The following is a 14,901-nucleotide window of genomic DNA, read 5'->3' on the forward strand; positions in this document are numbered from 1 at the left end:
CCCACGAGAAGTCAATAATGGTAGTGAACCTTTTAACTTTTGATAATTTTTTACTATGATATAATTTATGAGAGCAGTATGCAAATCCGCTCTCCATTGTTCTGTTTGCATAACCGCAGAGTAGAAACAGAAAACATAAAACAAAACAGAAACAGATTCGCGTAACACGCCACTCTTATTGTTATGTAAACGAACAATGGGAACATTACGATTATTGTGTGTTACTGTTACGAATCGATACGTAACACTTGTGTTTATATTTAGGACCGGCATCGGATATTATCGATACAAAAAAGAATCCTTTGATCGAAATTATAGCTATTGAGATTTCGTCATTTTTTGTATTCTGTTCACTAGTCCTTGGATTAACTATTTGTGAACCCCTTTTTCAAGGAATTATTTTTTGGTTGAATTTATAACTAGTCGGTATTGGTATTTTGCCTTGAGGCAAATTACATGAACTTCCCGATATGTGTGAATAATCGGCTTAATCAATAAAATAAATTAATTTGTGAGTGATTAAAAGTATTCCGAGTGGATTTATTACACTAAATTGAAAACGAACAAACACTTTAACTCGGAGTTTTTCTAAAAGCAAATTTTCAAAAATCAATATTTTTTTTTTATATTTGAACCAGTTTCCGTAGGACTTTAATGGCTTAGTATGTTCATTAGGACCAAGTACTTTATCGTTATACCAAGTAAATCGTCTGATTTTAATTTTAACAAACGTCAAAACAAACTACTCATTTTCTCAAACTTTGATGAATTTTTCAAATTAAACAACTTGTCGTAATATTCAGTAAGACCCATGATATATATATTTATAGTAAACGACTTAAATTTTTTTCAACAGTTAATTACAAGAAAACGGCACGGTAGATTTTTACCTAAAACTGGTCAGTATCATTCCCAACTAATATCTTTCGAACAGTTTTTGATTTTTTTATAATCGATTCGGTAGTATGAGCTTAAATGTGGACGAAAGGTTTAACACTTTTTTTCAAATTACAAAGAAACGCCTCGGCCGTTCATCGCACAAAATTGAGAAAAGATAATCTACATCGAAATACATCGATTGGCTTTTAATTTTTGAAATCGGTCGAGCCGTTTTTGAGAAAATTTCGATGAATCTAATTTTGACATAACGCCAAAAACGGGTTGTCGTAGAGCTGTAATATTTTAGCATAGCTGGGCACCGTTAATCAAAAATTAACTTCGTTAATCGTCAATCCGCTACAAAAAAAGTTAGCTTCGTTAAACGTTAAAGCGTTACATTTCGGATAATTAACGCAAGTTAACGTTAATCGTTAATCCGTTAATATGTGTAAAATTACATTTTTATATCGCTGCGTTAGTGAACTTAAAACTTATTGGTTTAGGTCTGGAAGTTAACAGGTTATGAATAAAACAAAATACTTGTATAATTCAAATGTGTAATTCAACCCCTTAATGGCGCGACGCTTTATGCACACACCGTGATAATACGCTATTGGTCAACTTTCTGTTTTTATGATTGCATATTGTTTTTACAAGAATTTTTTTCTAAATAAAGGGAAAGAGTTTTTTGCGAAAAATAGGAAACGCGCGACGGGTTAAGCGTCGGGTATTAGGTGCATATTTTCTTCATGAACATTAACATGTTGAAGTTCTCGTCTGAAAGCGAGGCTCGTTTTGGTGTCAAAATGTCTTTACCCGAAAACAAACGTTCAACTGCAGCGCTTGAGGGTATAGCAGTATTGTATTTAATAAATTGATTTATGAATATCTGTTCCTCGAGGAATGCAGCATCGTTGAACAAGTCTTTTGAACATGTTGCCACTGTTCATCATTCACGAGTGGTCCAAATCTTTTTTCTATGTCATTTAATAAGGCATTGGCTAAAGCTATGCCGTGCGATAAATAGTAGGCAATGGCAGGACCGTGTCTGGGTATGTGGCCGCCTGCGTGCGAGCATATAAATGGCCGCCCTTAAAAATAGCATAATAGGAAAATATCCAATATGTTCTCACGAAAAAAATCTTTTTGTAATTTTCAAGTTTTCTCGACATTTTAAGTCATTTTGAATCGTTTGAAAGCCGATTTTTGAATTTTCGGCAACGTTTTCTCAAAAACGGTTAAATCCAATTCAAAAGTTTAAAAGTCATTTGATGTAACTAGATAATGACTAGCGCCTGTCAGTTTTGTGCGACGATCGGCCAAGCTGTTTCTAATCAACAGAAAAATATAAAACTTTATTGTACACGTTTTAGCCAAAAATTCTGCATCGATTTCAAAAATTCAGGAACTGTTTGAAAGATATCATTTAGGAATCGTGCTGATTAGTTCTAAGAGATCGGTCGGTTCGTTTCTTCGTGTTTAATTGGTGAATATTGCTTTACGATGATATTTATAAAACTTTTTTGGCGATAGTGATCATGGTCTCTAAGATAACTAAATATTTCGACCCACATTGAGTCATTTTAATTTTTAAAATATGTACTATCAAAGATTGCAAAAATGAGCGGCGCTTTTTTACGTGAGTCAAAATTTCATCTTTAGTCGACCTTTTCTCAAAAATGCACAATCCCATTTGAAAAATCGCCAAAATTCGTAAATTCGATAAGCACTCGTGCGCTTAGTTTTGTCCTTTAGAATTTTCAAAAAGTCTGAAATTTTTAATTAGTGAATTGATTTTAAAAATTCAAAAACCATTACAAACGTTTTCCATTTGAAAATCTTGCTGATTAATTTTGTTCAATAATCGACGAGTCGTTTTTCAGTTATTGATTAACAAATTGCTTTGGAAATTTGGATCTTGTTTTTAATTTACTACAGTTTGTTTTCTTGTTCAATAATATGTAATTTTTAAACTATTTATAAAACATAACTAATATTTTAAAAAATTGTACAAAATTGAATAATCTGCGATAGTTTTTTCACATTGCAATGTACTCATGAATTAATATATTTTCATTGTTAAGTCGATTATTAACACATGTTGGATACTTCATGCAACTTGATTTAGGCAAAGTTGCCACTTACACCAAGTTTATAACTTATAATTATTTAGAAACAGAGTCGCATTCAATAGGGCCGCCTTTGGCTGATTTTTACTACGGTAATTTTGGTCTTTTAGATATATACAGCGGACTTTACGGCAGCGAATGAGTTCAGCGGACTTTGAGCTTGGCCGCCTCTTAATCCAACAGTCTTTAATTTGGCCGCCTTTTAATTCAGTAGACTTTTAATGCAACAGCTATTTATTTCGACCATTTTTTGTTATGGCCGTCTTTGAATTTGTTCTTTTTTTCATTTGGCGGTGCACGCACTGCACGCTGGGCCAGGCACGGTCCTGGGCATTGGATTAACGATTAACGGACTTCTGGCATTTTAACGGAAGTTAACGTGTCCGTTAACATTTTCAAAAGTTAACTTAAAAGTTAATCCGTTAATCAAATGTTAACTTCGTTAATTAACGATTAACGGATTAACGAGTTAATGCCCAGCTATGTATTTTAGTATGCAAGACTATGCATGGTATTTACCGTCAAAAAAATGGTAATAAAAATCGACGAAAAAAATTTTTTTTAACACTTATTACAAGAAAACGGCCCGGCCGATTTTTACCAAATACTAATCAGAACGATTCCCAACTAATATCTTTGGAACTTTTTTGGAATTTTCGAAATCGGTTCAGAATTGCGGGCTAAAACGTAGACGAAAAATATTTCACTTTTCTGCGATTTATAAAGAAGCGGCTTGACCGATCGTCGCACAAAACAGACAAACACAAGTCCTCATCGAGATGCATCGAAAGGCTTTTAAATTATTGAAATCGGTTCAATCGTTTTTGAGAAAACGTCGATTTACGGTAAAAAAATCTATTTTCCCTTAAATTTGGTCTCATTCGGTTCAGAATGGCTTGAAACGTCGAGAAAACATAAAATTATCAAATCGGATTTTTTGAACATAAACTTTTCCGGGAAGTTACATGTGTATCAGTGTATCCATAACAATGCAAACAATTTAATTTCAATTTCCTTCGTTTCCAGATACCCCAAGGATGCCAATGAAGGACATATTCCGCCGACTGCGGCCCCTGCCCCTACACCGTTCTGGTCCTGTCACTGGCCTATTTCCTGGCCCAGAGCGCCATCAGCTACGCCACCCATGCCCTAACCCTTCTGGTAGGTCCTACCATATGCTGTGCAACGTACTGGCCCTGCTCGGAGTCGTCTTCACGTTAAAGGTAAGATTAAGATAAGAACAAACACAAACTAGTGGTGTGTGGCATCGTGCCTTAAGGCAAATTGCTGGAACTTCCCGCACCGTAATGAAATGTTCGAGGAATTTTAAACGTTTTCAAATATATCAGGCGCGCTCATATAAATTAGCAAACTCTTTCAATACGATCGACGGTCTAGGAATTCAGCTTATAATAAACTTCCACTCAATATTTCCACTTAGACAGACAAAAAATTTTCATGCTTAAGTTAAAATTTTTAAAGAATTAGCTTTTTATGACATTACTGAATTTTCTCAATTTGATTTCAATAACTATTTTCTTGAATAATCATTATCCTTTATCTATGTAGTCTAACCATTTGATCGCCTGTACAACCATGTTTTTTTATTTGCTATTTTATTAATTTAATTTTTTCACGGTTTTAAATGAGTATAACTTTCAAGCTTGTGCAAGAATTTGGAGCTTGACTGGTGGTCAAATAGACTTTAATATGATGAACATTGTATTTAATGTTCGAATGCTTTTTTTCAGCTCTTTTTTTCGGAAGTGAAATTTGTGCATCTACTATAATTATTATAAAATTACTATTCTTTTAATATTAATTATGAATAAGCTTGACAAGAGCCTAAAATAATATCTATTATTATTGATTACGGCTTGCTTATGAATAAATAAATAAATAAATAAATATTATTACAAATACTGTAACTTTCACTATTTTTGCTATCTTGTTTGTTATATCTGAGCAAATCAAATGTAAATCATAAATCAATTTATCTCCTATCATCATTTCATTTCGAATTCAATTTCGAAAAAGTGCTCCCGTATAGTCACATTCTCAACGCATTTGCAAATAATTCTATGCGACATTTTCACTTACACTGTGCTTAGCTTGGCGGCATTTTCACATTTTTCAATTTTATTATTTTCACAAAATTGGAAAAGTGCTCCAGTACATAAACAGTCTAAACGCACTTGGGTAAGCATTTGTACCAGAGTGGCGCTTAGACTGTGCTTAGTCTGGGTAATTTTTTCAATTTTTAATCCAAAAATATTTTTTGAAAAAAAATTTGAAACAAAGTTTTTTTTCCCAAAAGCAATTATTTTGTTGAAACAAACAGAAAGTTCATTTAGCTCTATATCTCCGAAACCGCTGGGCCTACCTTTGCCCAAAACGAATAACCACTTTTCCATGTCATTACGAACTGAATGTTTTTTGGATCATACAAATCGGATGATCCGTTCACTCAAACTCGATTCTATTTTTTGCACTCTTTGCTCCGTACCTCCGTGACGGCTGGACCTGCCTTTGCCTAAAACTAATCAGCACATCTCCCTATCAATAGGAATCGAATGTTTTTTGAGCCGTTCAAATCGGTTGATCCGTGCGCCCGAAAACGTGGACGAAAAAATGCGGACATAAAAAACACACACACACACATACATACACACACATCCATTTTTTCTGAGGTATGCCAAAATATTCAGAAACCTTCACAACGTCGAGAAATGCAAAAATTTTCATTTTCGATTTTCGGCCCATTACTATAACTACCCTACGGGAAGGTAAAAATATCCGAGAAAAAAGTAGTCAATAAATATTGATAAATATTTAATAACAATTGTTTTAAACATTTTCAAATAGATGATTATAATCACTATATATTTTATCGTTCATAAAATATACAGGGACGATCTTATCGCTCAGAAGACTTGAGAATGTTTACATTAGCAAGAGGTGCCGAATGTCTCCATCTGAGAATATATTTCTTACGATCAGAATAACGCATTTGAAATACATACAGTTTCAAACTGAATTGTAAATTTAAAATTCATATTTGAAGTATAAAACTATGCTTATTTTTGAAATAACAATTATTTGTCATTTTCGTTTTTTTAAATATACATGTTTTAAGTTCAATGATTGTTTTTTAATTTGTGCTATCAAAAATTTAGAAATTCGAATGTTAAATGATATAAAACTAACTAAAAATTAAACTAGAGCTTTTCAAAATAATATTAAATCAGTCTTTTTATTTTTTTTTTGAAACTATATATATAATTTCTGATTTCAAATTTTGCCGCCGAAAAACTCGCAGTTGAAATGTTTTTGATGTTGTCTATCTTGATAAAACAAAAATGGAGGAGAAATGTCAAAGTGGTTTCTGGAATTATTAAAGTTAAAATCGAAAACAAAATAATAGTAAAAAGGTCAGTGCTAGTATTATATCATAGTAAACAATAAACGAATTAGTAAATTTAATATACGTTCAAAACACATATTTTAAATATAAAATCTTAACTTTCGGTCTGTTAGTTTATTATAACCTACAAACTCCAAACATGTCTGAAGAAACAGATTCAAACAAAATAATTAAAATTGAGCCGATGGATGATTATCCTCAAGTGAAACAGGAATTTGATGATTATGAAAATACGTCAGATTTGTGCACGGATAATGATGATATATGTCTGCAGCAATTTCTCAAATCTGAGGTTACAATTGACGAGGAAATAAAACAAGAGACAATTGATGACCAAGATGATGTGACTAGTACAAACGAAAGAGTTTTAGATGAAAACCCTTACATATGTAACGAAGAGATCACTAATTCAAGTAATTTAGTGGATAGCACGAACAAATCATTTGAAAAAGTTTCAGCAAAACATAAAACAACTAGCAAGTTGAAACCCTATGAATGTGAAAAATGCAATAAAACATTCACAACAAAACCAAACTTAAAACAACACAGAAAAATCCATACTGGGGAACGGCCTCATAAGTGCAAAGTATGCAATAAAACATTTATACAGTCAAAGAATTTAAAATTGCATTTAACAGCGCATACCGGAGAACGTCCTTATATTTGTGAAATATGTAAAAAAACATTCAGAGCAAAACATGTCTTAAAGCGACATAAAATGATTCATTTTACAGATTTAAATAAATTAAAAACGCATTCATCAGTGCATAGTGGAGAATACGCTTATAATTGTGAAATATGCAATAAAGCATTCAGTTTAAAACATATGTTAAGTGAACACAAAATTTGTCACTTAGAAGAACGCCCTTATAATTGTGAAATATGTAATAAAAATTTCAAAACAAAGAAATGCTTAAAACGCCATAAAAATATTCACTCTGGAGAACGACTTCATGTGTGTGGAATTTGCAATAGAACATTTACAATGCCATCTTATTTAAGGAGGCATTTATCAGTGCATACTGGAGAACGGCATTATAAATGTGAAATATGTAATAAAGCATTCAGAATAAAAAAAATGTTAGAAGATCACAAAATGATTCACTCTGAAAAACGCGCTTTTAATTGTGAAATATGCAATAAAAAATTCAAAACAAAGCCAAATTTGTTACAACACAAAATAACTCATACTAGAGAACGTTTTCATGAGTGCAAAATATGCTATAGAAGATTTTTACGTGCAACAAGTTTGAGATTGCATTTATTAGTGCATGCCGGAGAACATCCTTATGCAACGAAACAATCACAAGAAAACAAGTAAATTAATGGAAGAGTACATACTGGAGAATCCCCTACAAGAAACAATCAATGGAACTTTTGAATGATTTATGAATCTGTTCAATCTTATAATTCTTTTCACTTACTCAATTTAAATTAACAGGATAGTAATTGCAAATTATATATTTCAGTAATGACTCTGTTTGTTACTCATCAGTGTATCATATGTAATTGTTTAATAATGTAAATATAAATATTTAAATGATTATAAATATAACATTGTAAATGTTTTGTATTTGCTGAAGTTGGAAATAAATATACATCTTTCAAGTTTTAATAGATAAAATATTTGGCATTATAGTACAAAGGTTCTTTATTAACTTCCCATAGGATATCTTATAGTAATCGCAAAAAAATCGAAAATGAAAATTTTTATATATCTTTCCGTTTCAAAGGTTTCTGAACATTTTGGCACACCTCAGACAAAATGGATGTGTGTGTGTGTGAGTGTGTATGTATGTATGGATACAATTTTTCGTCCACGTTTTCGGACGCACGGATCAACCGATTTGAATGGTTCAAAAAACATTCGATTTTTATTGATAGGAAGTTGTGCTGATTAGTTTTTGGCAAAGGAAGGTCCAGCCGTTTCGGAGATATGGAACAAAGAGTGCAGAAAATAGAAATCGAATTCTTGAGAGAACGGAGCATCCGATTTGAATGATCTAAAAAACATTCAATTAGTAATGATTGGGAGAAGTGTTTATTAGTTTTTGGGAAAGGCAGGTCCAGCGGTTTCGGATATACAGAGCCAAATGTGCAAAAAATGGCAGTTTTTGAGAGAACTAAGCGTCCGATTTAAATGATTCAAAGGTCTTTCTGCTTATTTCAACAAAATAATTGCTTTTGGTAAAAAAATTGTTTCTAATTTTTTTTTTTCAAAAAATATTTTTGTAATTTTGGATTAAAAATTCAAAAAATTGCCCAAGCTAAGCACAGTCTAAGCGCGACTCTGGTACAAATGCTTATCCAAGTGCGTTTAGACTGTTTATGTACTGAAAGCACTTTTCCTCCAATTTAGTGAAAACTATTGAAAATGTAAAAATGCCGCCAAGCTAAGCACAGTATAAGTGAAAATGTCGCACAGAATTATTTGCAAATGCGTTCAGACTGTCAGCAATTTTTAAATTTTGTGTAAATTATTAGACAACTATTTTTTTTGAAATTGAATTCGAAATGAAATGACGATTGTTAATGTTCTGGAGATAAATTGATTTATTTATGATTCACATTTGATTTGCTCAGATAATAACAAAAGATAGCAAAAATAATGAAAGTTACAGTATTTGTAATAATATATTTGAAAACGTTTAAAATTTCTCGAATATTTCATTACGGTACGGGAAGTTCCAGAAATTTTCCTCGAGGCACGATGCCATACACCACTAGTTTATTTGTTTTACTTAAGCCTTACTATTTTTGTAAAATTCTACAATATTTATTATTACTAACTTCCCAAAAAAGTTAATGGTTTTCAAAAATTCAGAAGCCATTCTTGTTTTATCTTATACATAGATTCTCTGTTGTTTTGATTGTCACAAATCTTTAATAAATATCACAGTGTGAAGGCGACGGAATATTTGAGTAAAAATACACAAAATAACATTCAAGAATAACAAGAACATTCGACGTAAAAAAACTTGGCCCGTTTATGGAAATATTATCTAATATGCATATATTTGGTATATGCACGCAAGAGTAATAGACAGAGAGCTGGGGTAATTATTGCAACTTCATAGTATTAGTACTATGAGAATGTATTATCATTAATGCAAATTTGGAGCTAGATTTATATTTATTGGAAAAAAGGACAACTTTGGTAGAGTAAATTTTTCAAATTTAAATTTTATTTTTAAATTTTTTTTATCTTAATCTATTGAATCAAAAAAGATCTTAATCTGTTAAGGTGCGTCCACACCTAACGAACGAGCACGAACGAACATGGATTTTGACATGCGCGTGGGCCGCTTTTGTTTGAAATTTTTAATCTGCGCATATTATTCATCATGTTCGTTCGTGTTCGTTCGCTAGGTGTGGACGCACCTTTAGATGAATTAATTAGATCATAATCTATTAGATTAAGTATCGTTTACATTTATATAAATTATTTTATTCCAATAGTACAAAAAGAGTTAATAAAAACATAAGGGTATGTGTTCTCAAAACTAGTTTTAGCTAGCTTTTCTTAACATTAATAATTTTGTGTTCTACTGATAGAAAATTCTTATCAAATAACTGTCAATGCAAAAGTTCCACTAGCTTTCTGTTTATAGTAAACACGGCGAAGGTGATTAATATTCGACTAACTATGGACTTGTATTAATATTAAAAACAATCGGGAAAAAATCGAACAGGGAAGTAAACATATATATTTATATATAAATATTACGTATAATTATTGATTTTTATGATAAATATAAAATATATTTAAATTCAATAGGACTAAGAATCGGTTTACATTTATTTTTCAGACCCCTAAAAAGTAAAGGTTGGCCGTCCCTGATATTTTTTTACCATTTTCATTTATTTATAATAAATTTACAAATAAAAATACATACAGCCCCTAAATTTTAACCCTCTTACTACAAACCCCTATTTCGTAATAATGAATTGAGTAATCGAATTAGTTTTCATCACATAACTTCGATTAAGATTTTGTCAAGCTTAAAAAAAGCTAAATAAAACTTTGAATGAATTTCCTGTTTTGTGTAAATAATCGATTTATTCAATTGATATTTTTCTACCTGAATACCAAAATTTCTATTCGTATAAGAATCAATGTCAAATTATTTGCAATAATGATTTTTTTTTACCACCAAATGGCAATTTTTATATTTTTTTTCTGTATTTCCGAAACTACTGAATAGGCCTTTGCGAAAATGTAATCGACTCTACACTTCATCAATACAAATAAAATGTTTTGCGAATCATTGTAAACGGATGCTCCGTTCTCTCAAAAATAAATTGCTATTTTTGCGCTTTTTTTCCATATCTCCAAAACCTGCCTTTGGCAAAAACTACTCAGCAAGTCTCACCATCAATAGGAATCGAATGTTTTCTGAATTTCACAAATTCACTCATCATGTAATTGTGTTTGAAGAACTTCATGTAATTAAAATCAACATACATTCACTGACACTGACTGCTGCTTGTATTTTTTTTTACTTTTTCGCTGGCGATACAATCTCATTCTTTGAACAGCTGTAATATCTGTATTGCACAAAAAATATTTTTATTTTCAATAACTTTAAAGATTTATAGAAACTACGAATAATATAGAAATAATTTCTAATCAATAAACTTACGTTCAGTACACGGCACAAATGTTTAATTTGTTTATTATTCTCAAGAAACAGGGTAAATGATTCTTCTGATTCATGCATTTTTCATTAAATCAAGATTTGTATTACGATATAACTTTAAAATGTTTATTTATCTATGTCGATTTCGTTGTTGATACCGGTACGCATACAACGACAGATCTCTATTCACACGATACGACGACTAATCACAATCGACCGGTATCGAAATAATCTCATCGAGAGCGAATGACGAATCATTGGCACTCGACTCTTATCTTATCTTTGTACGGATTTACACCCTAGTCGCGCCTAAAGAAGTTTTACTTCAAAAATTCATAAAAAATGGATAAGGAAAATTAGAATTAAGAAGAAGAGTAAAAATTATCCAATGTACGAATAGTTCCGTCAGCAAATCTTTATTGACTTTTAAATCTAGTATGTGTGCCAGGAAATGATAATTTAGCCAATAAATCAACAATCTCTTCGAAAGATTAATAGAGTTCACATCAATAGATTCTCATCTCCATCTCCGTCATATTCAAATGTCAAGGCCTCTTCTAATGGCGAGAGAAAGAAGCATCTTCTTTTCTTTATTGCCAACTTATATTTATTATTCCAATCGTGCTATTAATAGCATTAATAGCATTTGTGTGAATCAGTAATTTATACTTATTGGATTCACCATGATCGCTTCCTACTAGACAAGTCGTAATAAATTTCCTCATTTAATTTGTAGACGAGAGTCGGGGTAAAAATGAAATATTTAACTGCCCGAAGGAGAAGTTTATGTTTTCATAGAAAAATCCGATTCGCTAATTTTATGTTTTCTCGACGTTGCAAGCTCTTCTGAATCGAATGAGACCGACATTTGGAAAAAGTATTTTGGTGTGTGTGTGTGAACAGATTTTTTGCCGTAAATCAACGTTTTCTCAAAAACGGATGGACCGATTTTATATATTTAAAAGCCATTCGATGAATCTCGATGAGGACTAGCGTTTCCGAGTTTTGTGCGACAATCAGCCAAGCCGTTTCTTTGTAAATAGCACAAAAGTGAAAAATTTTTCGTCCCCGTTTTAGCCCGCAATTCTGAATCGATTTTGAAAATTCAAAAACCGTTCGAAAGATATTGGTTGGGAATTGTGCTGATTAGTTTTTGGTAGAGATCGGCCGGGCCGTTTTCTTGTAATAAAGTGTTTTTTTGACGATAGATACCATAGTCTTCTAGATCATACTAAATAATTACATTCCTACGACAACTCGTTTAGCTTTAAAAATTCATCAAAGTTTGCAAAAATTGGTATCGTTTTTTGGCATTTGTCAAAATTTGACTTTTCATCGACGTTTTCTCAAAAACGCCTGAACCGATTTCAGAAATTTAAAAACCATTTGATGTATCTCAATGAGCATTATCGTTTCTCAGTTTTGTGCAGCGATCGGCCGAGCCGTTTCTTTGTAAATTGAAAAAAAGTGTTAAACTTTTCGTCCACATTTAAGCTCATTCTACCGAATCGATTTTAAAGAATCGAAAACTGTTCGAAAGATATTAGTTGGAAATGATACTGATTAGTTTTAGGGGAAAATCTACTGAGCCGTTTTCTTGTAATTAACTGTTGAGAAAAAAATTTAAGCCAATTTTTATGGAACTTTTTTTTGGCGATATATATCATGGTCTTATAGGACTTACTGCAATATTACGGTCTTATGTCAAGTAGTTTAATTTTAAAAATTCATCAAAGTTTGAGAAGATGAGTAGTTTTTTTGACTTTGTTAAAATTAAAATTAGACGATTTACTTGGTATAACGATAGAGTAATTGGTCTAACTGAACATACTAAAACAATAAAGCCCTACGGAAACTGGTTCATTTAAAAAATTATTGATTTTTGAAAGTTTGCTTTTAGAAAATACTCCGAGTTAACGTGTTCGTTCGTTTTCAATTATGTGTAATAAATCCACTCGGAATACTTTTAATCGCTCATAAATTAATTTATATTTTATTGATTAAGTCGATTATTTACACATATCGGGAAGTTCATGCAACTTGCCTCAAGGCAAAATACCAATACCAACTAGTTTATCACTAATGCCACTTACACTTAGTTTTGGACTATTGCAAAAGACTTTGGGTGCTGAAAATGTCATGTGGTCCCACGTGCGAGATGCATTATGAATGTTAATAAATTCAATTATTATTATTTCACTGCATTATTATTTATTATTCAGACATCGTACAGTCGTTGAGAATGGACACATAAATATATGTATGCAAATTATTGTCTTGTGTCGACATAGGATAATATTATATATATATACTAGCTGACCCGGCAAACGTTGTTTTGCCAAAAAAGTATTTCTAGTATAAAATGTTTCGTACGAAAATAACCAACTGATTGCAAATGTGGTGCAGCAGCAAACCAAAAATATATGAATAGTTCACCCACTACAAAGCACGCCACATATAATTGTCTTTGCAAGTGCAAACCTAATAACTTTAGATAATTTTTTTTTATCGATTGGGAACCATTTGGGTCCCTGGGAGCAAGGAAATTCGAAAATATCAGTATTAAGGACCACCATATATATATATATATATATATATATATATATATATATATATATATATATTATATATATATATACAGGGCCGGTCCTACCTTGCGTGCAAAGCATGCGAAAAATGCGGGCACGCGCTTTAGGAGGCGCCAAATCGAGATTCGGAAATAAAATTTATAATATATTATTTATAATTTTTTTAAATATAAAATCAATAATACTTAATTGATTATAATGAACAATCTAGCTTAACTATAGATACGAAGATACAAAAAGCATATTCAGTTTGCAATGTGATATCAAAAGAAACAATTAACCAAATAATAACTCTGAAAATTTGTAAATTATTGTTCTACTTACTGTCCAAAGTACTTTTAAATTTTGTTCTTCGTTTGAAGTTAACGTGGAATCAAAAAAGAAAATATTTAGTGTTTAATCCCGTAAGAGCAAACCTACGAAAGTTTAAATTAATTATTGGGTGTTATTGGTGAATAATGGCGAGCTGATTTAGTTAAAAAAAAATAGATACAAATTATATTACAGAAAAATGGAAAACAGGGTGTTAGAGCTTAGAAAATGGCTTATTTATTCCGAAAAATTAAATTGTAACTTTTGTTTTTGTTGCAAATGTTTCGCATCTGATGAACTTTTGATTTTAACATGTATGGTTAAGTTGGATCAAATATGAAAAATGGAAGCAAAATTTACTTTGAAACAAAAATCGTTGAGCTTTTTTATACCTAATGATTCCCATACACTAAATTTGTCATTTGTTATTAACTATGCAGAAATAATACAGATTTAGATATTAGTTTTTTTTATTTTTTATTTATATAGTTGAAAAAATCTGTAATTTCTTTGCATGTTTTACTAATCTTTGAACAATACTTTCAAAATACGTTAAAAATTTAACTCTAAAACAACAATCTGAAGATGGGAAAGTTGAGATGAATACAATTTGGCCCTTACGATATCAATAAGGAGCAGTTTGTGCTGCAATTTTGGATAATGAAAAAATAAATTAAATTTAAATTTAAAAAATCCAACAGAAAATACTAAACGTTTAAAAATGAAAGGCTAGTTTTTTTTTTTGCTCTCTTGGCATAATTTTCTCAATAGAATAGATCGCATAGTATATAAATAAAATGTTTCAAAACCCAAATACTAATATTAGACATACGTTAGAAATATTTGAAAATTTAAACATATTTTATTATGACCAACCCACGAATTGCCTCGATTTTCTATATAAATTTAAAATCAATATCATACGCTTT

General features: G+C 31.1%; 2 protein-coding genes across 2 annotated transcripts in view; both read left to right on the top strand.

Moving 5' to 3' along the window:
- The window catches only part of LOC113363891 (bifunctional heparan sulfate N-deacetylase/N-sulfotransferase-like), a 37,208-nt gene that overhangs the window by 7,958 nt on the left and 14,349 nt on the right, over positions 1-14,901 (top strand). The gene's annotated exons all lie outside the window — the stretch shown is intronic.
- LOC113372048 (zinc finger protein 28-like) lies at positions 6,572-7,139 on the top strand. Its single transcript, XM_026612404.1, has 2 exons — positions 6,572-7,018; positions 7,071-7,139. Exons 1-2 carry the CDS (start codon positions 6,572-6,574, stop codon positions 7,137-7,139), a joined length of 516 nt encoding a protein of 171 aa, XP_026468189.1.

Source organism: Ctenocephalides felis, unplaced genomic scaffold (genome assembly GCF_003426905.1).
Source record: "Ctenocephalides felis isolate EL2017-DRISC unplaced genomic scaffold, ASM342690v1 CF-g0.4_SCAFFOLD_00845, whole genome shotgun sequence".
NCBI classification, from domain to species: domain Eukaryota; kingdom Metazoa; phylum Arthropoda; class Insecta; order Siphonaptera; family Pulicidae; genus Ctenocephalides; species Ctenocephalides felis.